Source organism: Mercenaria mercenaria, chromosome 7 (assembly GCF_021730395.1).
Source record: "Mercenaria mercenaria strain notata chromosome 7, MADL_Memer_1, whole genome shotgun sequence".
In the NCBI taxonomy this organism is placed as follows: Eukaryota; Metazoa; Mollusca; class Bivalvia; order Venerida; family Veneridae; genus Mercenaria; species Mercenaria mercenaria.
The window spans coordinates 5547579-5570940 of NC_069367.1; the positions used below are offsets into that span (position 1 = coordinate 5547579).

A 23362-nucleotide genomic window follows, 5' to 3' on the forward strand; every position below is an offset into this window, starting at 1 on the left:
GGTGGTGGGCAAAACAAATGTTTTTACATTTTTTAATTGTGTATTGGATCAGAATATTTCATTCTTAATTTAATACTTTTTTGCTCATTAATTTTATTGATTTTCAAAATTCAAAATGTTTTGAAACACTTACAATTTTCATATTTTCGTATTCAAATATCATTTCTAAATGATTAACTGTTTTAAATGACATATTTATTTAATAGTACGTGTCATAATGATGTTCAAAACTTTTAGAAAAACACTAAGTTAAGCATTCATAATTAATCCATTTTACTTCGAAATAATAATTAATAGTAATCAATAAATTGCTTGTTTTATAAATTTTCCATTGATCAAAAAATTATTTATTTCATTTGCGTTTTAAGAAAGTTTAGACCATTAGAAAAACATCACTGTTTACAAAAAATATGGATGTTCCGCGCCTGCCCACCTGATTGCTGTCTTACCAGTTCCATAAACTGAAAATACAACAGATTTGTGTACAAACAGGATCCCTCCTATAGACGAGTTTATGAAGTGAATTCTTCATGAAAAAGAAACCGATAGGGAGTGACTGACTGAGGTTTCTCTTTCTCCAAGAATTCTCTTCATGGACTCTATCTTACATAGTGAGAAATCTAAATTTGAACAATCAGAATTGCTGAGTCAGTCGTGTCGACACTCTTCAGCATGTAGAGCTGTTCTTCGAAAATTACTGCTACAGTCACATTAGTCTTCAAGGATAAGAAGCCACTTTTTTTGAAAAATAACTTAATTCTGATTGGTCAAGAAAGTAGGTTGCACACTATTTATATGCTAGGTTTTTACAAAAGAATTTAAAGACTCATAAGGCCTTTGTTTATAACGTGACTGCCGCATGTTTCATTATGAACATGAAATATATTAATTTCTTGTTCAATCCTATTTTCGGTAACTGTTTTCTCTATCACATATTTAATAATTTTTCAAACATTTGAATACTGATTTACACAGCAGGAAGTTTTTTCTTACCTCCCTTTATGACTCAGAGCAAGTCCATGTGCATTATTGAATAGTAGTGCTTTTCTGACCATGTACATGACATTGTAGAATGATTGTACTTATGCAAAACATCTGAAGAAAACTTGTTTGTAGGAAATGACCTTACAAATTTTACTCTTAATCATCTTTATGAATAAAAGATCTAAATCGTAACCAACTGAGGATTTGGATAAAATTCCACCAACAGAAAATATATGTCATATGAAGGAAATCGCAACCAACTGAGGATTTGGATAAAATTCCATCAACAGAAAATATCATGTCATATGAAGGAAAATCTGTGTCTTTTTGGGTGTTTTTCAGACTCAAATTCGGCCCCAAACTCAATGGCAAATAGTATGGGTTTTTTTTTTCCCCCAAATTTCAAAGATAAAATTCCCAAAGTTAAACTTTTCAACCAAGACCTTAAACATTTGAAACACAAGATAGTATGCTAACTTAATTATTGCATTTATGACCATTTCTAAAAATAGGTCCATATTTTGAAAGAAAAAATTCAAACAACATCAAATCATAGAAAGAAAGAGTTGTTTATCATGAAAACTGAACAGTATATAAAACATAATTATACATATTACATTACTCTACAAAATGACATTTCAATTTATTGATGTATGCACTGAACTCCAGAAAAGGACTGAATAAAACGGTCACATTTTTGGACAGTTCAATTTAACCCCTTTTAAAATTTAACTCACCATTTTCAAAGAACTGTTACATATTTTAATTTTGATGCATTTGCAATAATGTCCCAGTGCTGAAATTTCACATAACTATATTTAATGTGGTTTTCAGCATTCATTTATTTTCACCTTAAAGGGGGAAAAACTTTTTGAGAATATCTTGCGGTAAGTATCCAGACCTACAGGACTGATTGTTGGTAATGATGCTGTTGGGTTTTCAACTATTTCTGTAATTTGGTGATGTAGTGCTAAACCTTAAATGTAACATTTAGTAACAAGAGTTGTCACAGGAGACAACGCGCTTGACTATTTTGATGCTGGATAGTGAAACTGGGCACATCTGAGGAAGCTGGAGCTGTCACTGAAGAGTTTAATGCCTCCAATGGTGGATGAAGATATTGCACAATACCTTGAGTCTAGGTCCAAAATATGAAGTAATAAGAGAGGTAAAGATAAAGTGTATCAAAACACTATTATAAGTATAATTCTAAGCAAAAAGGGGGTATAATTCATAAAATATTGGTGTCAGAGTTATGCACCTTGTGTCATATGATGTGTGTTATGATGTGGAACAACTTCTTCAAGTTTGAATCAAATTCATTTCTTTATAACTGAGATGTAGTGAAAATGCATCAAAATTAATATAAAACTCTTTAAGTAAAAAGGGTGCATAATTCATGAAAAATTGGTGCAAGAGTTATGAACCTTGTGTCAAATGATGTGGTTGGTAAGGTGGAACAACAGTTATTATTTTAAGTTTGAATCAAATCCATTTAGTAATAACTGAGATGAAGTGAAAGTGCACCAAAACTGTAACCTGAAATTTTAAGTACATGTATAAAGGGGGAGGGGCGTATTCATGAAATATTGGTGCCAGAGCTATGACCGTTGTGCCATATGATGTGGGTGATGATGAGGAACAACAACATGTATTTTAAGTTTGACGCAAATCCATCAAGTAATAATCGGCATAAAGTGGAAGTACCTGAAATTTTACTTACAAGGGGAATAACTCATAAAATACTAGTGTCACAGTTATGCCTCTTGTGTCAAATTATGTAGGTAGTGAATATGTTCAATTATTTCAAGTTTGAATCAAATCCTTTGTGAAATGACAGAGATATAAAGAAAATAAACAAGAGGACCATGATGGTCCTGAATCGCTCACCTCTTCCCACATGAACCAGTTTTGAGTATGACGTCATTTTTTCTATAATTTGACATAGTGACCTAGTTTTTGAGCTCATGTGACCCAGTTTTGAACTTGACCTAGATATTATCAAGATAAAAACTCTGACCAATTTTCATGAAGATCCATTGAAAAATATGGTCTCTAGAGAGGTCACAAGGTTTTTCTATTATTTGACCTATTGACCTAGTTTTCAAAGGTACGTGACCCTGTTTTGAATTTTACCTAGATATCATCAAGGTGAACATTCTCACTAATTTTCATGAAGATCACATGAAAAAGATGGCCTCTAGAGAGGTCACAAGGTTTTTCTATTTTTATACCTACTGGCCTAGTTTTTGACCGCATGTGACCCAGTTTGAAAATGACCTAGATATCATCAAGGTGAACATTCAGATCAATTTTCATGAAGATCCATTGAAAAATATGGCCTCTAGAGAGGTCAAAAGATTTTAATAATTTTAGACCTACTGACCTAGTTTTTGATTGCAGTTGACCCAGTTTCAAACTTGACCTAGATATCATCAAGATGAACATTCAGACCAACTTTCATACAGATCCCATGAAAAGTATGGCCTCTAGAGAGGTCACAAGGTTTTTTTTATTATTTGACCTACTGACCTAGTTTTTTAAGGCACGTGACCCAGTTTCAAACTTGACCTAGATATCATCAAGGTGAACACTCTGACCAATTTTCATGAAGATCCATTCAAGGGTATGGCCTCTAGAGAGGTCACAAGGTTTTTCTATTTCAAGACCTACTGATCTAGTTTTTGATCGCAGTTGACCCAGTTTCAAACTTGACCTATATATCATCAAGATTAACATTCAGACCAACTTTCATACAGATCCCATGAAAAATATGGCCTGTAGAGAGGTCACAACGTTTTTTCATTATTTGACCTACTGACCTACTTTTTGATGACACGTGACCCACTTTCAAACTTGACCTAGATATCATCAAGATGAACATTCTGACCAATTTTTATGGAGATCCATTCACAAGTATGGCCTCTAGAGAGGTCACAAGGTTTTTCTATTTTTAGACCTACTGACTACTGACCTAGTTTTTGACCGCACATGACCCTGTTTCGAACTTGACCTAGATATCATCAAGATGAATATTCAGACCAACTTTCATACAGATCCCATGAAAAATATGGCCTTCAGAGAGGTCACAAGGTTTTTCTATTATTTGACCTACTGACCTAGTTTTTGATGGCACGTGACCCACTTTCGAACTTGACCTAGATATCATCAAGATGAACATTCAGACCAACTTTCATACAGATCCCATGAAAAATAATGGCCTCTAGAGAGGTCACAAGGTTTTTCTATTATTTGACCTACTAACCTAGTTTTTGACGGCACGTGACCCACTTTCAAACTTGACCTAGATATCATCAAGGTGAACATTCTGACCAATTTTCATGAAGATCTCATGAAACATGTGGCCTCTAGAGAGGTCACAAGGTTTTTCTATTTTTAGATCTACTGACCTAGTTTTTGAAGGCACGTGACCCAATTTCGAACTTGACCTAGATATCATCAAGATGAACGTTCTGACCAATTTTCATGAAGATCTTGTGAAATATATGGCCTCTAGAGAGGTCACAAGGTTTTTCTATTTTTAGACCTACTGACCTAGTTATTGGCCGCACATGACCCAGTTTCGAATTTGACCTAGAAATCATCAAGGTGAACATTCTGACCAATTTTCATGAAGATCCATTGAAAATTATGGCCTCTGGAGTGGTCACAAGGTTTCTCTATTTTTAGACCTACTGACCTACTTTTTGGCCGCACGTGACCCAGTTTTGAACTTGACCTAGAATTTACCAAAATGAACATTCCGACCCATTTTCATAAAGATCCCATGAAAACTGTGACCTCTAGAGATGTCACAAGGAAAAGTTTACGCACGGACACACGACGGACGCTGCGCGATCACAAAAGCTCACCTTGTCACTTCGTGACAGGTGAGCTAATAAAAATGAACATTAAATTCTAAGTAAAAAGGGGGCATAATTCATGAAAAATTGGTGCCAGAGTTATGGGCCTTGTGTCATATGATGTGGGTGTCTGGGTGATGATGTGGAACAACTATACTAAGTTTGAATCAAATCTATCAAGTAATAACTGGGATAAAGTGAAAAGTGCACCAAAACTTTAACATGAAATTTGAAGTAAAAAGGGGGGATAATTTAAGAAATGTTGGTGCAAGAGTTATGACCATAAGATGTGGGTGATGATAAGGTACAACTATTTTAAGTTTGAAGAAAATCCATCAAGTAATAGCAAATATAAAGAGAAAAGTGCATCAAAACTTTACCCGAAGTGTCGACGCGGAAGGACGCCAACGCCAGGTCGAGTAGGAGAGCTCTCCATACTTAGTATAGTCGAGCTAAAAATATATCATTTTTTAACAATTCTCAATTTATATGTTTTACATTCATTTTTCCTAACTGTAAGGGCCCAGCCCATTCCCAAAACAATGGCAAATACACTGAAAATTACTAATAATACCTTCCTGCCATTTAAAGGAAATGCCCAAATGAATAGACCTTTGGGCCCCTGTACCCTGGCCATCATGATTGGTATTATTTAGTATCCCTACAAATAGCAAATTCATCAAGCTAATTTGTTTGAATTCAATCAAGAAGTTCTTGACAAGAACAGTGATTTAATTGTTAGAAAACGATCCTTATCTCTGCTAAGTGACCTCCACATACTACACCCCACGAGGGTCAGCATAACCGTGGCCTACTCAATTATGTGATTGTCGGCATATTTCTCTGATTGTAAAGTAACACGGATTGTTTTATCATGTACTAACAGAGGCCATAGTTTTCACGAAAGGCAGAGGTGTGGAATTCCTATGCCTGACTTGCCCGACTAGGGAGTTTTGCTGGCGGACAAGCAGATATTTCCAGTGCGTTTGTCCGCGGGCAAGTGCATTTTGGAGCCTTAAAATAATAAAAAGCCAAATTTTTATCATTAATAATCTGAAAACGTTTTATTTCTATCCAAATTTGCATAAAACCGTGCTTAAAGTACGTAAACATCTGCACAGCATAGAATGTGTTTCCCGATCGTGGGCCCCTCACTAAAAGCACCTGCTACCGGAAAACTCAGCTTCCATTGGTTGTATCCAGGCAACAAAACGGTGCTAGAGTAAATATCATATGCAGTTTTTCAAGTAGTTTTTGGTACGAAATGAACAAAAATTGTTGTTAGATCGGGTGGTTCAAAGCCGCCTGAACAGTCTATAGAACCGGAAAGTGGGCAAATCAAAAGCGCAGAGACAAAGAATATGGTTGCAAACGTACACGCGTGTTTTAAAGATAGCTGGTTTTTTGACTTTGGTTGCCTGCAAAAGGATGATAGCTCGCACACGCTGTAATATCACATAAATTTGCAGAATGTTCCAGCTGAATGTGGATACTTCTGCTTTGTACATTGGTAAATTGAGGAATTACTGACTTTATTGTTTCCTGTAACACATTCAGATGTTGTAGTTAATGTATTGTATCACAAAACGTTGGTTAAATAAAGCAGTTCTTATAAAACTGATGCCTGGTTTTCACATTTTATTTGGACAAGTTAATTATGCTTCGGACAAGTAGAAAATTCAGTCAATCTTGTCCGTGGGCAAGTGGATAAAATCCGAAATTCCTCACCACCGAAAGGCTTTTAAAAGTCTATCTGTCAGTTTAGTTAGGACTGCAACTTGTTCAGCTTTGTGAGACATGCAACTTAAAATTGCTAGTGAGAATCCTGCATTTAAAACTTTGTAAAAATCTTATTTTTATGATAAATCACATTCACATTAATGTCATTATAAAATCAAACATGTTAAAAGACTGAATTTCTCTCATCATCTACAGTGTAACATATACCCTCTATCTTTTCCATCGTCTTTGAAACTTCTGTTTGTCATTATTTGTCTTTGCACATTCACAGCACACAACAATGAATACAATGTGTTCAAGTTCACAACGTTTTTACACAGCGACATCTACAAGCAATGGCATTTTCAACACAAGTTAACGTATTAAGTAATAAAATACTTTCACGAGTGTAACATAATAAAATACTTTTAAGAAAAATACTTTATTCATGAACAAATTACTATAAGCAATGGCATTTTCAACACAAGTTAACGTATTAAGTAATAAAATACTTTCACAAGTGTAACATAATAAAATACTTTTAAGAAAAATAACAGACATCTGCTCTGTTTATTTAATTAATTTAGCACATTTATGCTGAATATACACATCTTAGCGTACACATGTAGTTAAATGACGACTGACACACATTTTCACATCAGCCAATCAGAACAGTTTTGTAATCTAGACCGAACATCACCAGGGAAGTTTAAGCAAGTTTTTTTTGTGTAACGTTGAAAATCCTGTAAACTAGCATTGCTTCTCTAAGATCAGAAGTATTGAAGAAATGTGACCGGTAAACAATGGAGGATAAATTACCACTTGTTCAATATCCACAGTACATATTTACCGAACTGTGTGTTTTAGGTATGAAATGCGCGATTGAAATGGGATAGTATATTTTCCCGTTCATGAACATGGTTCTTATAGAATACCTTGAGAGGTAGAGTATAACATGTACAGAGGCATTTTCTTTCTGGTCTGGTGCCAGTGTAACAGTGTCCCAATACAAACAAGTATACCAGTTTTGATCTAAGGAAAGTGATTTCATTTCCTGGAAACTAATTGTAAACGGTTGTGATCTTGTCCTTATAACAAGACAATCATGTTTTTACCTAGTCTTTTATGAGCAAGGCAAAAAGCCTTCACTTACCTGTGGTTGTGCTTTCACTATATGCTTAAACTAGACCCTAACACCTCGCAAAATTGCAGAAAATTTATTTTTGTCTGGAACCGGAAGTATGAATGAATCATAGCGGTGTTATCGTAAAAATTAAAATGTGTGAAATTTGTTTTGATTAAAATGGGGAGAGGAAATAAATGAAAAAATGACAGAGGTGGACGGATGTATATTCTGCAAAATAGCTGGAGGAAATGATGAAAAGACGGAAATACTGCACAGGGTGATTGTCATTCACTATTGTTCTTTAACGGTGTTAAAGTTTGTTTAATTTTACTGTGATTTTCTTATGTAGTAAGGTCTCAAGCCACTATATTTTCCCCCTCAACTTCCATAAACTTGTAGATAAATAAAAAGCTTACCAGGTCAAAGTCCACCAGGTTATCTGTTTATAGATCCATATACATATAACAAATCAACATTAGCTGTTTATCATGCATTTGCATACTGTCGGCCAGCTTCAGAGACGTTGTACTAAGGCCTAAAAACAAATCTTTGTTTCCGGTAACATGCTCAAAAAATTATGGTAGGTAGTTCGGAATTTTTTTTTTTTTTGTGGTGGGGGGGATTTTTTATTAAGGGAGACTTTTTAGAAATTATTTTTGTGTCAAAAATGAATGTAAATAAGAGGATAATGCCTTCAGAGCATAGTAAGTTGATTTCTAACATCACTGGACATGTTTAAAGCATAAAAGTGCAGTTTTGCAACTTTTTGGTTAAAAGTTGAAAAAATACTCTCCAAGGCCATAAAAACATAGGGTCGGCCCAAAAATTTAGGGTAGGTCGGGATACCGGAAACAAACAATTTTTTACGCCTAGGCTAATATTGAAAGTCAGTTTTTGTTCACTTAGTGGACACAGTTAGTAGTTGCCTTGCACCATCAAAATGATATTTCTTTAAAAAAAAAAAACTAACAATTTAATGTCTACAATAGACCTTAAATAGTATATATATATATAGATTTGAAGCTAATTAATGTGCAGAAAACAAAACCTCGGTGTTAGGTAATGACGATTTAGTGAATAATATTGTCATTCATTTGCGACTATTGTTTGGAAACTGTCAGTTACTTACAGAGAAAAGGTCAGTACTTGCCAGTTGCTTACGGTGAACAGGTCAGTTACTTAAAAAAATACGGTGAACAGGTTAGTACTGATACGACATTTTAGGTTAACTAAATATAGAGTTAAATAGCTTTCAGTCCGCAGCATGAAAAGATTATGCGACGTTAATGAATAACAAAAGAACAGTTTCTGTCTGTAGGATGATACACTGGTCGTATTCAGAGACATCCGGCCTGCCACATCACATCACTACCTTGTAGTAACAACGGAACATATCTCAGACGCCAAGCAACTCAAGTTCGAAAACTTAGGATTAGGTAGGTTTCAGAAAGATACCGGAAAGGTGTGTTGTCATTATCATCATTGAAAACAAGTAACGACAACCAGGTTAGTCAATATCACATTACCCGAAAATCTCATACTAGTATTATCAAGAAAAATTAGATATTATTATCACCAATTTTCATTTGGTGTTAAATACGCTAGACGTGGTCGGTGTATGTTTATTTTTTAGTTTTGTTGTCTCTTTCACTAACCACCAACACATTTGCCAAAATTTCGCTTACATAGGACCAAACCTGAATCGTCCACTGCCGGTAGTTATTGGATTAACATCACAAGTATTTTACATACCCGGCAAATGCGCGTGAAACGCACATGGTGGCGATGACTGGCTTTTAAAAGAGTGTCTGTTCGAACACATGGGCCTCTGATATGCTCCGACTTTTATAGTTCAATCTTATTCCGCCAGGAATTACGAAAGCAACGTCTAATAAGAAACGAACTTGGAAGATAATTATATTTATGCTAAAACTTCTATTTCTTTTCATACATATGCGCTGAAAAATTTACTATGATGTGAAAAGAAGTAGGAATTAGGTGTCTTAATTATTGTTATCATCACGTAGATTTTAAAATTGTGTGAGGCTAGGGTCCGGTAACCACTGTCTTTTATATTTTCACAGTAGAGAGAATGGTGGAGGTTGGAAAAGACGTTGTACAGAAACAAGGAGGGGACATTATTGACTTAAGGTAACTTCTTTTTGCAGCTTTCATCGTCTGTACGTTAGGGAATAGTGTCGTGATGCCCGGCTTTTGACGCAGTTTAGTTACAGTTAACTCAATAACCTTTTTTTCTATTTTTAAGATGTTATATGTTTAAATCGTTATACAAACACTGCAATTAGTGCAGTTAGTGTTTTTTTAACATCAGATTTGGCACAAAGTATGTACGAGTAAATGTTCAAAGGAAAACCCTTTTCATGCAGAAATAAAGCTGAAATCAAAATGTTGGTAAGACTGCTCCTTACAAGTACTTTGCTTTTATCTTTTTAATACTGACTTATTTTAGGTCGATTGTGAAGCAAGGTCTACAACTTGTATTAATCACTCTCGACATTTCTTATGATGGAGTCCATCGCCACGAGGGTATGAGGGAAAAGAAGCTAGTTTCTCTAAATGCTGAGCACCAAGCAAGGGAACTACCGGTACAATTTTTCAAGTTTTTAATTTGTATGTTGCGGCAGGGAATCGAACCCACGACCTCCCACACTCGGAACGGTCGCTCTACCACTAATAGCCTATCGAGGTGGAGCTACTTGCAATATTATATCAATATGCTTTGCAGGATGGGGTTTCACTGGCCACCGTTTCATATGATATCACATTTACATCTTCACGTGATTTCTTCGACCAGTCAGATGGGGTTTATCGCAAAGGGTATTTTCATGGAACGTGCACTTTGGTTTGCAAAGGTAAGTATACATCAGAAAGTCACTGCGATAAGTGGTTTATTATTTGATATAGATACGGTAGACATAGTCCCAAACTCTGGGAGTCGAATGAATTAAATTACCTTTAGTTTTAAATCTAGGTTTATGGTCCAAAGAAAAAAGCTCAAACACTTATTTCAAAACCTGAAACGGCTGTAAGCCCACTTTTCACAGTTATTTTCGAGATTATGGTCTGAATCCTACAATCCTACATTGTGTAATAGTATTTACAGTAGTTTAAGTGTTTGTCCGTCTTTTCCTAGTATTTACAGTAGTTTAAGTATTTGTCCGTCTGCTGCAGGTTGACTGGGTGATAGATAGACTGAAAAAGATGAAACCGAAAGACACGCACAGCAACAGTGGAACTTGACATTTCAGAACAGATTTAAACGTTGGGATTGACAACAGCTACAGCTACAGCAAGAACAACGTTAGGATCATATTGAATTTTACGACTTTTTATTGCATTTGACGATTAATTTTAGATGTATTGTATACAATTGGACTATACGATGAATTAAAACATTGTTATATTTGTTTACCCTGTATATGTGAAACGTTTTCAGTTTTGTTCCTGAATTTGGTGGCAGTATGCACGTCATTTTCAACCACAAGAAACGTACGTACTGAAAAAAAAAAGACAAGAGTTGTTGAGAATGAAGGCCTATATGTTATTACTTATGCAAAAGATAAAAGGTAAGGGTAGATTTCCCGGAAGCACTGAGCACCCCAAATTCAGCTATAGAGCCACGCAATTGTAAAGCAGGCCCACAACAAGAGCAAGCTGTACACATAATTGAATTTTAAATATTATAGACGGGTTGCTTCAAAATTCCAACAGGTACAATTTGATGCAAAATACGGAAAATGGTGGGGGGTGGGGGAGGGTGCCGAGGAAAGGGTAGGGGTAGAATAAAATGGTGTGTTGGAGGAGAAATTTGGAACAAGTGCAGCGTACGTGTGTGCGCATGTTTTCAAGTGACTGATAATATTTATAAGACAAGACGCAGAATTCTTCAAGATACTCCATCAGTCTCGTGGTGGACCAAGTATATTTAGTATACATTTTTTTTTGCATTTAAAAACTTAGATCGGTCAGTCCTATGAAGAATTCTAACACATTGAGACATTTATGGAGAAAAATCTGAGCATCTACCTTTCCGGAACGTTTAGGACAGTTCCTCTAAGACGGCGTATAATTAGCTGTCCAGGTGAGGGCCTCCGTGGCCGATAGCTTAAGGTTGCTGACTTCACCACTTCAACATCTTTCCACCCCCCAGCCCCCTGGAAATTCCTCTGTAGATAGGTTGCAGTATGAATTTCCCAGTATACAAGTGCTGTTTATCTCTACTGTTTACTTCCTTAGGTCATGGGATGATCTTTACTAGTAAAGACAAAATTGTAAAGGACCTTTATGTTAAACAAGAAATATCTTTAAAAATGATGGTCGGCGAATTGTAATAAGGAAAGAAGTTTATGAATTTTTCATCTAACATTCATCTTTCATCTAACATTTTGCAAAACTAAACACCGCACTTTAACAATTTAAATGGTTCTCTTTTAATTTTTCGCAAAGGTTTCGTAGGGTTGCAATTTTGTTTCGTTTATCCTTAGACGAATAATTACAGCAGTAGTTTGATGAAGATTCATGAAGCGGTTCATGAGAAGAGGTCATTAAACGAGTTTATATTTTTAGCTAAATTGGTCCCTATCCCCATTTGTAACAAAATAGCAGGAGACCTTACGATATTGTTACACATCGAGTTTGATAAAAATCCATTACATTTTAGTGGTTAATGCGAAGAAAGGCATATCTACTTTTAGCTATAGTGGTCCCTAATAGGGCCCAAGTTCCTATATAAATAAATTTGGAAGAGGACCGGTTGTAGAGGAAAGTTAGGTTTTGGATGAAAATGTGTCAGTCTAGGTTTTTGATGAAAGTGCTTCATTTTAGGTTTTGGATGAAAGTGCGTCATTTTAGGTTTAGATGAAAGTGGGTCATTTTACGTTGGAGAGGAAAGTGCGTCATTTTAGGTTGGGGAGGAAAGTGCATCATTTCAGGTTTTGGATAAAAATGCGTCAGTCTAGGTTTTTGATGAAAGTGCTTCATTTTAGGTTTTGGATAAATATGCATCATTTTAGGTTTTAGATGAAAGTGCGTCATTTAGGGTGTTGGATGAAAGTGCTTCATTTTCGGTTTTGAAGGATAGTGTGTCATTTCAGGTTTTAGAGGAAAGTGCATCTGTCTAGGTTTTGGATGAAAGTGCGTTATTTTAGTTTTTGGATGAAAGTGCGTCAGTTTAGGTTTTAGGGGAAAGTGCATCATTTTAGGTTTCAGAGGAAAGTGCATCATTTTAGGTTGTAGAGGAAAGTTAGGATTAGGATGAAAGTGCGTCAGTCTAGGTTTTTGATAAAAGTGCGTCATTTTAGGTTTTGGATGAAAGTGCATAATTTTAGGTTTTGGATGAAACTGAAAGTGCGTCATTTTAGGTTGTGGAGGAAAGTGCGTCATTTTAGGTTGTAGAGGAAAGTGCGTCATTTTAGGTTGTGGAGGAAAGTGCACCATTTCAGGTTTTGGATGAAAATATGTCATTCTAGGTTTTTGATGAAAGTGCGTCATTTTAGGTTTTGGATGAAAGTGCGTCACTTTAGGTTTTAGATGAAAGTGCGTCATTTTAGGTTTTAGATGAAAGTGCGTCAATTTAGGCTTTTTATGAAAGTGTGTCATTTTAGGTTTTGGGTGAAAGTGCGTCATTTTAGGTTGTATAGGAAAGTGTGCCATTTTCAGTTGTGGAGGAGAGTGTGGCATTTTCGGTTTTGGAGGAAAATGTGTCGTTTTTGGTTTTGGAGGAAAGTGTGTCATTTACAGTGCAAGAGGTCGTCATACACCATGGGGTGTAAAATGGAGTTTTCAGGCGACAGGTGAAAGTACTGGAAATCCTCTTGGTATGCAAGAAAGTACGCTACATAAATGGACCTTGATTTATAGTTACCGAGTCCAGCCTCTGGTGGTGTTTAAACCCATGATCTTTGGCATTTGTAGCCAGTGCACTAACTTCTGGACTCTTTTAACCAGATGGTCATTTACACCTTTATTAATGTACTGGACCCATAATGAAAAGTGGCATTTTCTGTTCGATTATGTATTTTTCATACACTGTTTCAGCATTCCTCGGTTGTTATCAAACAGCTTTTTTTCCTGTTACTGTATGTCCAGTGGATGCTGAAACGGAATATGAGAATATGATTTCACACAGATATTGGCTAATTATACGCCCGTTTGAAAAACGGGACGTATTATGGGAACGCCCCTGGCGGGCGGATGGGCGGGCGGGCGGGCGGCGTCCACAGACCTTGTCCGGAGCATATCTTCTACATGCAGGGAGGGATTTTGATGAAACTTGGCACAGTTGTTCACCATCATGAGACGGAGTGTCATGCGCAAGAACCAGGTCCCTAGGTCTAAGGTCAAGGTCACACTTAGAGGTCAAAGGTCAAATTCAAGAATGACTTTGTCCGGAGCATATCTTCTTCATGTATGGAGGGATTTTGATGGAAGTTGGCACAATTGTTCATCATCATGAGACGGAGTGTCATGCGCAAAAACCAGGTCCCTAGGTCTAAGGTCAAGGTCACACTTAGAGGTCAAAGGATACAAGAATGAAAAATTCAAGAATGACTTTGTCCGGAGCATATCTTCTTCATGCATGGAATGATTTTGATGTAGCTTGGCACAGTTGTTCACCATAATGAGAGGGAGTGTCATGCGCAAGAACCAGGTTCCTAGGTCTAAGGTCAAGGTCACACTTAGAGGTCAAAGGATACAAGAATGAAAACTTTGTCCGGAGCATATCTTCTTCATGCATGAAAGGACTTTGATGTAGCTTGGCAAAATTGTTCACAAGCATGAGACGGAGTGTCATGCGCAAGAACCAGGTCCCTAGGGTAAGGTCAAGGTCACACTTAGAGGTCAAAGGATACAAGAATGAAAACTTTGTCCGGAGCATTTCTTCTTCATGCATTGAGGGATTTTGATACAACTTGGCACAAATGTTCACAAGCATGAGACGGAGTGTCATGCGCAAGAACCAGGTCCCTCGGTCTAAGGTCAAGGTCACACTTAAAGGTCAAAGGTCAGATACAAGAATGACTTTGTCTGGAGCATTTCTTCTTCATGCATGGAGGGATTTTGATGTAACTTGGCACAATTGTACACCATCATGAGACGGAGTGTCATGCACTGGTCCCTTCTTTTGAATTACTTCCCTTTGCTGTTACTATAAATAGCTTATATTGTAACTTTTTCATTACAAGTCGTAGGGAAAAATCGAGACCACTTTTCTGTAGTACAACATGCATGTTACATCCAATTCTGAGGTGTATTTTGAGCTATCTCTACCTGGTAAGGATTTTTGTGTGGACTTGTAATTTTTTTTTTTTTTTTTTTTTTTTTTTTTCTCTTTAAAGATTAACTTCCCTTAGTTGTTACTATAAATAACTTACATTGTAACTTTTTTATAATTGACCGTAGGGAAAAACCAAGACCACTTTTCTGTGGTACAACATTGATATTACTTTCAAATTTTGGGTGTATTTTAAGGTATCTCTACCTGGTAAGGATTTTTTTTGTGGACTTAGAAAAATAAAAGAATTACAATAATTTCTAAAAAAAACAACATTGTAAACAACTAGAAAATTAAAATTCCATTTGCAAATACAGGTGCTAGTGTAAACAAATTTGCTGTGACGGGTGTATATTGTGACATTCTGCACCCTTGTTCCATTATGGGTCCACTACTTCAGTCAGAAATGATTTACTAAATGTGTACTAAATAATTTTCAGATCATTGAATCTGTAGACTTGTAATCGAGAAACTTTGTTTTTAAAAAGTATATCCAGATTCTAACCTCTTGTTTTGAACTGTTATATTATATCATCAGTCTGTATGGAAATGCATGCTCTGTGAAGGAACAAAATTACTGGTTTAAGGCCATTTTGGATTATTTATAACGTAAGTCTTCTAAAGAAATAATGTTTGATACCATATATCACAGAAAAATACCGTTAAAGAAAATAGATGAAAGGTTACAGAACCCACAGGCTGACAATAAACAGTCCAAACCCTGGACTGGGTGAGTGCGAATGAAACCTCGATGTTGTAAACATTCTCATGTTGCATGGATTTTTCATGTTTTGTTTGAATTGTAAGCCTGTACTCTTTTTAGTTGGGAATGACACTTGTTAAGGAGAATCTGGGATGGCCTTTGTAAATGCCTGGCCCAAATCCCACACCATTTTGACTGTATCTTTTCATATGCAATCCTTTGTAAGTAAAAATGCCTTTAAAGGAAATACACAAACCCATGTTGAGCAGCCAGACAAGGGAGCAACCCAATCTGGCTGCTTAAGTCAGGTGGCTGATTCCGACAAGTTAAGATTTAAAAAAAGTCAGTATGGGAAGCTAGCTGACTGGCTTCTTAAGGCAAGTAGCTGCATACTACAGGTGGAAGCTAAAGTAGGTTCTGCTGTATCTAGAATACTGAAAAATAGGTTTTAGGTAGTCTAATAAAAGAAAAGGGTGAACCTTTTTTTTTACAAAATGTCAAATTTTATTTTGACCTTTTGACCTTTACCTCATAAAGGGATCTACTAATATGGTTTGACCTAATTAAAGAAAATCTGTAGACAACCCTGGTATGGTAATACATGTATTGCATGGGTTATACTTACTAGGAGGGGATAAATCTTAATATGATGTTTGGGGTTATTAAGGAAAGACATGGGCTGAAGGATCCAGGTTTGAGGACTATTTCTGGAATAATTAAATTAAATCATGAATATTTTTTTTGAGAAAAGAAATGCTTTAATAAACCCATAGTGACATTCGGCAGTTTCCATGTGACTGCGTTTTCTTGTCCTTCATACGAAATGTAGCTTAGCATCAATATGGTTTAGAATTTCTGTAACATCTAAGAATACAGAAACTGCCCACGTAAAATAAGTACTACCTAAGCAAAACTGAAGGAAATAATTGAGTGGTTTGGGGCTTAGGCGGGCCAACAGAAAATGCTGTTTGTGTATGTTAAGGGCATAAAATGTTTTCATTTACAGTAACTGTGAAGCATGATCTTTGAGTTCATGTTTTGAATGTCTTAATTAGAAACAGATTCATTTCTGTCTTTAGTTCACTTTTTATTTCTGTTATCTGTTGTAGCTTTATATAGTAGAACGTTCGAATTCTGGTGCATGAAAATGTTCTCATTCCTCATCAGTAAAAGAATTGACAGCAGAAAAACTTTAGAAAATCAGACCAAAATAGCATAATGATGAAGTAAATTCATATTCTATCATCCTCTTTAATTTGCTTGTTTTAGCTGCCCTGAAAATGAAATTCTAATGCTGAGCTTTCAGGATTATTGAATGTCTGTCATCAGTGCATCCATCTGTGTGTCGTCTACAATTTCTTTAAGAATATCTACGAAACCACACAGCAAGTTTACACCCAAAGTTTGCAGGAATATTCACTGGGAGGTCTTAGATCACTGATGTAAAATTCTGGTTGCCATGGCAACTAGAAGGAAAACTGAGTTTGATCCCTTGTTGGGGCTTGTTAACTCTGTGACAATTTAAAAGAAGACAGGTCATTTCTGCCTCCACCTCTGATTCATGTGTGGAGAAGTTGCCAGTGACTTGTAAGAGAATAGTTTAAAACTGGAACAGAATCCAGGAACTGTATTTAGGTTAACTGCCTGCTGTTACATAACTGAAATACTTTCAAAAAATCTGCATTAATCCTAAAACAAATAAACAAATATTGTTCAGAATACAAGTTCCAATTTCACAATGCCTGTTTCTTGAAGCCTACTTAGGACAAGAGTGGCAACTTACTTGAAAAGAGTTTTGACTGAAATACATGTTTTGTGACTGAAATACATGTTTTGGCACTAAAATACATGTTTTGTCACTAAAAGACATTGTAAAATTTCATATGTACAGTGTCTCTTTTTTTGATAATTTCAGATCACTGGTTGATACTGTGTATTCTTTAAGGGACCAAGTTAAAGCACTAGAAATGGTAAGTAACAATATTATTTTTGATATTAAGAGAGAAAATTAAGAGAGAAAACAATTGCCTGAAGAGTATGAACAAGTGGCTTTAAGTGGTAAAACAGTTGATTTTGAAAACATGCACACCGATACAGTTTATTTTTCGTCTTTGTTATACAAGGTTTATCCCTTAGCCTGCTGGCGGCCAGTGATTCTGCCTTTGCGACCAGTGCAGACCAAGATCAGCCTGCACATCCGTGCAGTCTGATCATGGTCTGCACTGTTCGCTATTCAGTCAGTAAATTTTCAGTGAAAACCCCTTTGAATAATAAGTGGTACTGTCCAAATTGAAAGATGGACCAGTCCATTATAGAAATATAGCAGGGTAAGGGTTATTGTCACCTATTATGCAAGTCACTTCATGCCATTCCACATTGCATAGTTAAGTTCTATGTAATGATTCATTGATTGCCTTTTATTTTGTGATAAAATTTGAAGTAGATGAGTCACCAGCTGCTGTAGATTGGATAATGTTTGGGGTGATTTTATATTCACGAATAATGCCACTCATGAATATTCAAATATTCATGAATAATTATCTGCATTAGGTCTTTAAACAAAAAAAAATCATGTTTTGCAAATTTACCATGAATGAGGCTGCAAAAATGAAATGGCTAAAAAACCTACACAAAAGTTATCCAATCTATAGTATTACTGGTATTTTATATCAGTGGAAGATTTGAAAATGCATCGTGGTTATTAGTAACTGTTTGATTTACTAAGTTTTTAACAGGATTTCTTTGAAAATTTCTTCGTACTATCACAAGAACCAAACATCAATAATACATAAGTCTAAAGGTCTCCTTGGTTAGTAAGGGAAACGTTGTGAATTTTGACGATAAATTCTGTGAAATCATAATTATAATTTTGCGGTAATGAAGCCAGAATGGCTGTTTCATTCAGATACAAATTCATGGATTTTAAAGTTTGTTTGTTTGGATGTAATTTCATGCATTTTCTGAACCACGAAATCCACAAAAAGTAGTTCTCCACAAATATATATGATTTTTACTGTATCTAATTGTTCATCTTTACCAGAAATCAAAATGTTGCTTTAATTGAGCTGTCTGACTATTTGTTTAGGATCAGAAGAAGATGAAGAAAGATTTGGAAGATGAAACAAAAGCTCGAAAATCTCTGGAAAACCTCATCAAAAAGTTTATGAAGAATCAGCAGTCAATGAATTTAGTAAATAAAGACAAAGAAATGGAGGAGAATCACACCTGATAGTTAATTCTGTATATCCAATGTCGTTAGGTCATTATCGGTACTTTGCTAGATTATCATCTAATTTTTTTCTTCAAAAAAATGGGTGGGTGGGGATGAAAGATTTTTCTTTTCTCTCTGATAATTGATCACATTCTGTGTAAAAAAAGGCAGAAAACGAGGACATGAAATTAATGAAGAAATATGTATGGTGCGCAATAGTGTTTAATATAATAGTGTTTAATATGTTTGTCAATTTAATTTCGGTAACAAAACAGCAACAGCAATTATTGAAAGAGAAATATTATCATTCTTTAAGATTGTTTATTAAGGTAATGTACCCGTAATGACAAACTGCGGTAAGATTTCATATACTTAATATCAGTTATTTTAGCATTCTTGGGTTTTAAATATAGTTAATAGGAGTAATAGTTCCTGCAACAGCCAAAGAATGCCAAAAGCACTCAGAAGAGAGAAAACGTAATCAAACAAAGAAATGAGCCGTGCCATGAGAAAACCAACATAGTGGGTATGCGACCAGCAAGGATCCAGACCAGCCTGCGCATCCGCGCAGTCTGGTCAGGATCCATGCTGTTCGCTTTCAAAGCCTATAGCAATTAGAGAAACTGTTAGCGAACAGCATGGAGCCTGACCAGACTGCGCGGATGCGCAGGCTGTTGGATTTTCTCATGGCGCGGCTCATTAATTTCGGATTGTTATTACATTACCTTAAAAAATATTCCAAGGCTAATTTTTGTTTGAGGAAAAAGATAAAAGAGGACAAGGAGGCTCGAAAACTTGGGGGATGGGAGGAGATGATAATCTAGCAATTAATTTATTATGGCCTTGTATTTTATTATTTTACTATTTATGTTAAAATACGATTCAGGAAATCCGTAAAGAGACATATATTTTGTTACGAGATTTATAACTGATGTTTTAGGAGAAGTGGATTCTGTCCCTAAATTACCCAGAAACAGAAGTTCTTCAGCCACAGGAAGCTGAAGCATAGATACAGATACATTACAGTTGCATTTTCTATCTCAGTTTACTTAGTTTATCATTGTATCATTTTAGAATATGCTCTGGTCAAAATGGATAAGAATTTTCAAACGAAACGCAGATGCCTTTTATTGTTCGTTTAAATGTAGTGCTTTGGAGGAAAGGAATGGCATGAAGGGTACCACTTTATCAAAGCTTTCAGTTTAATGTCGCCTGATGGGATGATGCTGTATCTGCCATTTTCAACATTTTGAGAAAATCTACTCCAAACTTCTAATATGTGCTTATTTTACTCATTTCTGAAAGAAAACAATGAAAACAGATCATTTGGATTCTGTAATTTTAAGAATTCGGTAGCGATGTACAATCTGAAACTACAAAGAATATTAGAAATAAACCTACCTTGGAGTAAATAATGTGATAAATATTATATTAATTTTGTTGAAAATTGTAAGAATAGACAATATGATAGGTTTTTATAAAATATGCTGAAACACTAATTTGTAAACAAAATGACTTCTCTCAAGAGGATAATACTTTCATTTAGTGTGAAAATGGTAAGCTACCATAGCATCTGCCATTAAATTTATATTTCTGTGACATATCTATTGTTTATAGTATTCTGGAATATTCTCCATTCTTAAGGCTATGAAATGAGTTTGAAAACCAGTCTAAAACTTCTAGCTTCTCACTGGTTATTTCTGTGCACAAATTTAAAATCAACCAATGGCAAGGTCTCATTCTTAGACTGGTCTCCAAACTGAAACTTTTATCCAGGAAAATGATTTTGCTTCTTTGACCACTATTCTAACAACTGAAATACTTGGAAATTTTAAGTAAATCAATTTTTAAGTAAATCAAAACTTTAAATTATAGTTAAAAGTAATTGTTTTAAATACTATAAATATTCCTTCAAGTTTACAAACCAATAAATGATATCAATATTTCTTTCTTTCTTTCTTACCTATGTTAACACTATAATACTGTTATTTTGTTTTAAAACATATATTCTATTTTGTGTTTTATTAACACTATTTACAGTATATAGCCATCGGAAATTTGAGTTAAGAAATAACTACTGTGAACTTATTGATACTCGTGGGGTTCTAATTTTTGGGGATTTCGTGGCTGTCTCCGTCTGAAATTTAATCATGACTAAATAAATTTCGCACTCATATAACTGTCATACTTTGAAAACCATTCATATCCCCACAAAATAATTGTTATTGCTAAAACCACGAAACTTAATGCCCACAAAAATAAATGTTTTCACTGTATTTCAGTGTAAGTACACACATTGGGTATTTCTCCAGAAGTTACTGGCCTCTTTTTTGATGGCTGGCCTCTCTGTTGACAGATTAATTTTAAAATATGTGTATGTCTAGTCAGAATAAACATTACCAATGAAGAAATAGTATATCCAGGTTTGTACTTGTAGCAAACTGGATACTGGAAAGATTTCTGAATATCACTTGTATAGGTCATTGATGACAGAAGTGCATTTAAACATTTGTTTTATCTTTTTTGCCATTAGTTAAGGCACCTAAAATCAGCTTCATTGCCTGAATTCTCCGAAAAGTATTCAGTTTTTTGAAATCGGGTATTTGAAAGCCAAGGATATAGATTTTTAGCCCACCATCATCAGATGGTGGGCTATTCAAATCACTCTGCGTCCGTGGTCCGTCGTCCTTCCGTCCGTCCGTCCGTCCGTCAGTCCGTCCGTCCTTCCGTCCGTTAACAATTTCTCGTTATCGCATCTCCTCAGAAACTACCAGGGGGATTTTTACCAAACTTTATCAAAATGATGTATTGGTACCCTAGTTGTGTCCCCCTGAAAATCAGACTGGTTCAACAATTTTTTAGTGAGTTATGGCCCTTTGTTTATTTCTATAATTTACATAGATTTATATAGGGAAAAACTTTGAAAATCTTCTTGTCCAAAACCACAGAGCCTAGAGCTTTGATATTTGGTATGAAGCATCATCTAGTGGTCCTCTACCAAGATGTTTCAAATTATTTCCCTGGGGTCTAATATGGCCCCGCCCTGGGGGTCACTTGGTTTATATAGACTTATATAGGGAAAAACTTCGAAAAACGTCTTGTTCAAAACCACAGGGCCTAGGGCTTTGATATTTTGTATGTGACATCATCTAGTGGTCTTCTACTAAGATTGTTAAAATTATCCCCCTAGGGTCAAATATGGCCCCGCCCCGGGGGTCACATGGTTTACATAGACTTATATAGGGAAAAAACTTTGAAAATCTTCTTGTCCAAACCACAAAGCCCAGGGCTTTGGCATTTGTATTGTAGCATCATCTAGTGGTTCTCTACCACGTTTGTTCAAATTATCCCCCTAGGGTCAAATATGGCCCCGCCCTGGGGGTCACATGGTTCATATAGACTTATATAGGGAAAAGCTTTTAAAATCTTCTTGTCAATAACCTACAACATACAAATTTGTATGGTTTTGAGTGGCAAGATGAACCTTGACATGAGTTGACCTTGATTTTGACCTAGTGACCTACTTTCACATTTCTGTAGCTACAGCCTTCAAATTTGGACCACATGCATAGTTTTGTGCACTGAAAAGAACTTTGACCTTGACATTGACCTAGTGACCTACTTTCACATTTTTGAAGGTACAGGCTTCAAATTTGGACCACATGCATAGTTTCGTGTTCCGAAATGAAATTTGACCATGATTTTGACCTAGTGACCTACTTTCACATTTCTCAAGCTACAGCCTTCAAATTTGGATCACCTGCATAGTTTTGTGTACCGAAACAAACTTTGACCTTTACATTGACCTAGTGACCTACTTTCACATTTTTGAAGGTACAGGCTTCAAATTTGGACCACATGCATAGTTCTGTGTTCCGAAATAAAATTTGACCTTGATTTTGACCTAGTGACCTACTTTCACATTTCTTGAGCTACAGCCTTCAAATTTGGACCACTTGCATAGTTTTGTGTACCGAAATGAACTTTGACCTTAAGATTGACCTAGTGACCTACTTTCACATTTCTGTAGCTACAGGCTTCAAATTTAGACCACATGCATAGGATTGTGTACCGAAACAAACTTTGACCTTGACATTGACCTAGTGACCTACTTCCACAGTTTTCAAGCTACAGCCTTCAAATTTGGACCACTTGCATAGTTTTGTGTACCGAAATAAACTTTGACCTTAAGATTGACCTAGTGACCTACTTTCAAATTTCTCAAACTACAGCCTTCAAACTTGATGCACATGCATAGTTTTGTGTACAAAGAACTTTGTCCTTGAAATTGATCTAGTGACCTACTTTCACATTTTTCAAGCTACAGCTTTCGTGTTGTGTACGGAAATGAAATTTGACCTTGAGCTAGTCAGTAAGTCTTGAAATTTGGAACACTCAAAAATGGCACATTGGTGGGCGCCAAGATCACTCTGTGATCTCTTGTTAATTATTTTTATAGACT

General features: G+C 35.7%; 2 protein-coding genes across 3 annotated transcripts; both read left to right on the top strand.

Moving 5' to 3' along the window:
• Positions 1–7813: 7813 nt before the first annotated feature.
• On the top strand, positions 7814–11129 carry LOC123555078 (adenosine 5'-monophosphoramidase HINT3-like). 2 transcript variants are annotated; one of them, XM_053547421.1, is made up of 5 exons: positions 7814–7969; positions 9011–9128; positions 9777–9843; positions 10163–10298; positions 10885–11129. In XM_053547421.1, the coding sequence occupies exons 1-5, from the start codon at positions 7895–7897 to the stop codon at positions 10951–10953; spliced, it is 465 nt and encodes a 154-aa protein (XP_053403396.1). In that variant the 5' UTR covers positions 7814–7894; the 3' UTR covers positions 10954–11129. The 2 variants fall into 2 exon arrangements, with proteins under 2 accessions (XP_053403396.1, XP_045201579.2); XM_045345644.2 differs by lacking the exon at positions 10163–10298 and adding an exon at positions 10439–10565.
• Positions 11130–15433: 4304 nt separating this feature from the next.
• Positions 15434–19555, top strand: LOC128558406 (rho guanine nucleotide exchange factor 6-like). The gene is made up of 3 exons (XM_053547422.1): positions 15434–15716; positions 17605–17659; positions 18775–19555. The coding sequence occupies exons 1-3, from the start codon at positions 15616–15618 to the stop codon at positions 18916–18918; spliced, it is 300 nt and encodes a 99-aa protein (XP_053403397.1). The 5' UTR covers positions 15434–15615; the 3' UTR covers positions 18919–19555.
• Positions 19556–23362: the final 3807 nt, after the last annotated feature.

Excerpts from the sequence above, each read along its gene's own strand:
- LOC123555078 (XM_053547421.1), top strand. The coding sequence starts at position 7,895 with ATGACAGAGGTGGACGGATGTATATTCTGCAAAATAGCTGGAGGAAAT. Across the intron at positions 9,129-9,776 it reads GTTCGAAAACTTAGGATTAG|TAGAGAGAATGGTGGAGGTT; the intron begins GTAGGTTTCAGA and ends ATATTTTCACAG. Across the intron at positions 10,299-10,884 it reads ACCAAGCAAGGGAACTACCG|GTTGACTGGGTGATAGATAG; the intron begins GTACAATTTTTC and ends CGTCTGCTGCAG.
- LOC128558406 (XM_053547422.1), top strand. The coding sequence starts at position 15,616 with ATGTTTGATACCATATATCACAGAAAAATACCGTTAAAGAAAATAGAT. Across the intron at positions 15,717-17,604 it reads CAGTCCAAACCCTGGACTGG|ATCACTGGTTGATACTGTGT; the intron begins GTGAGTGCGAAT and ends TGATAATTTCAG. Across the intron at positions 17,660-18,774 it reads AAGTTAAAGCACTAGAAATG|GATCAGAAGAAGATGAAGAA; the intron begins GTAAGTAACAAT and ends CTATTTGTTTAG.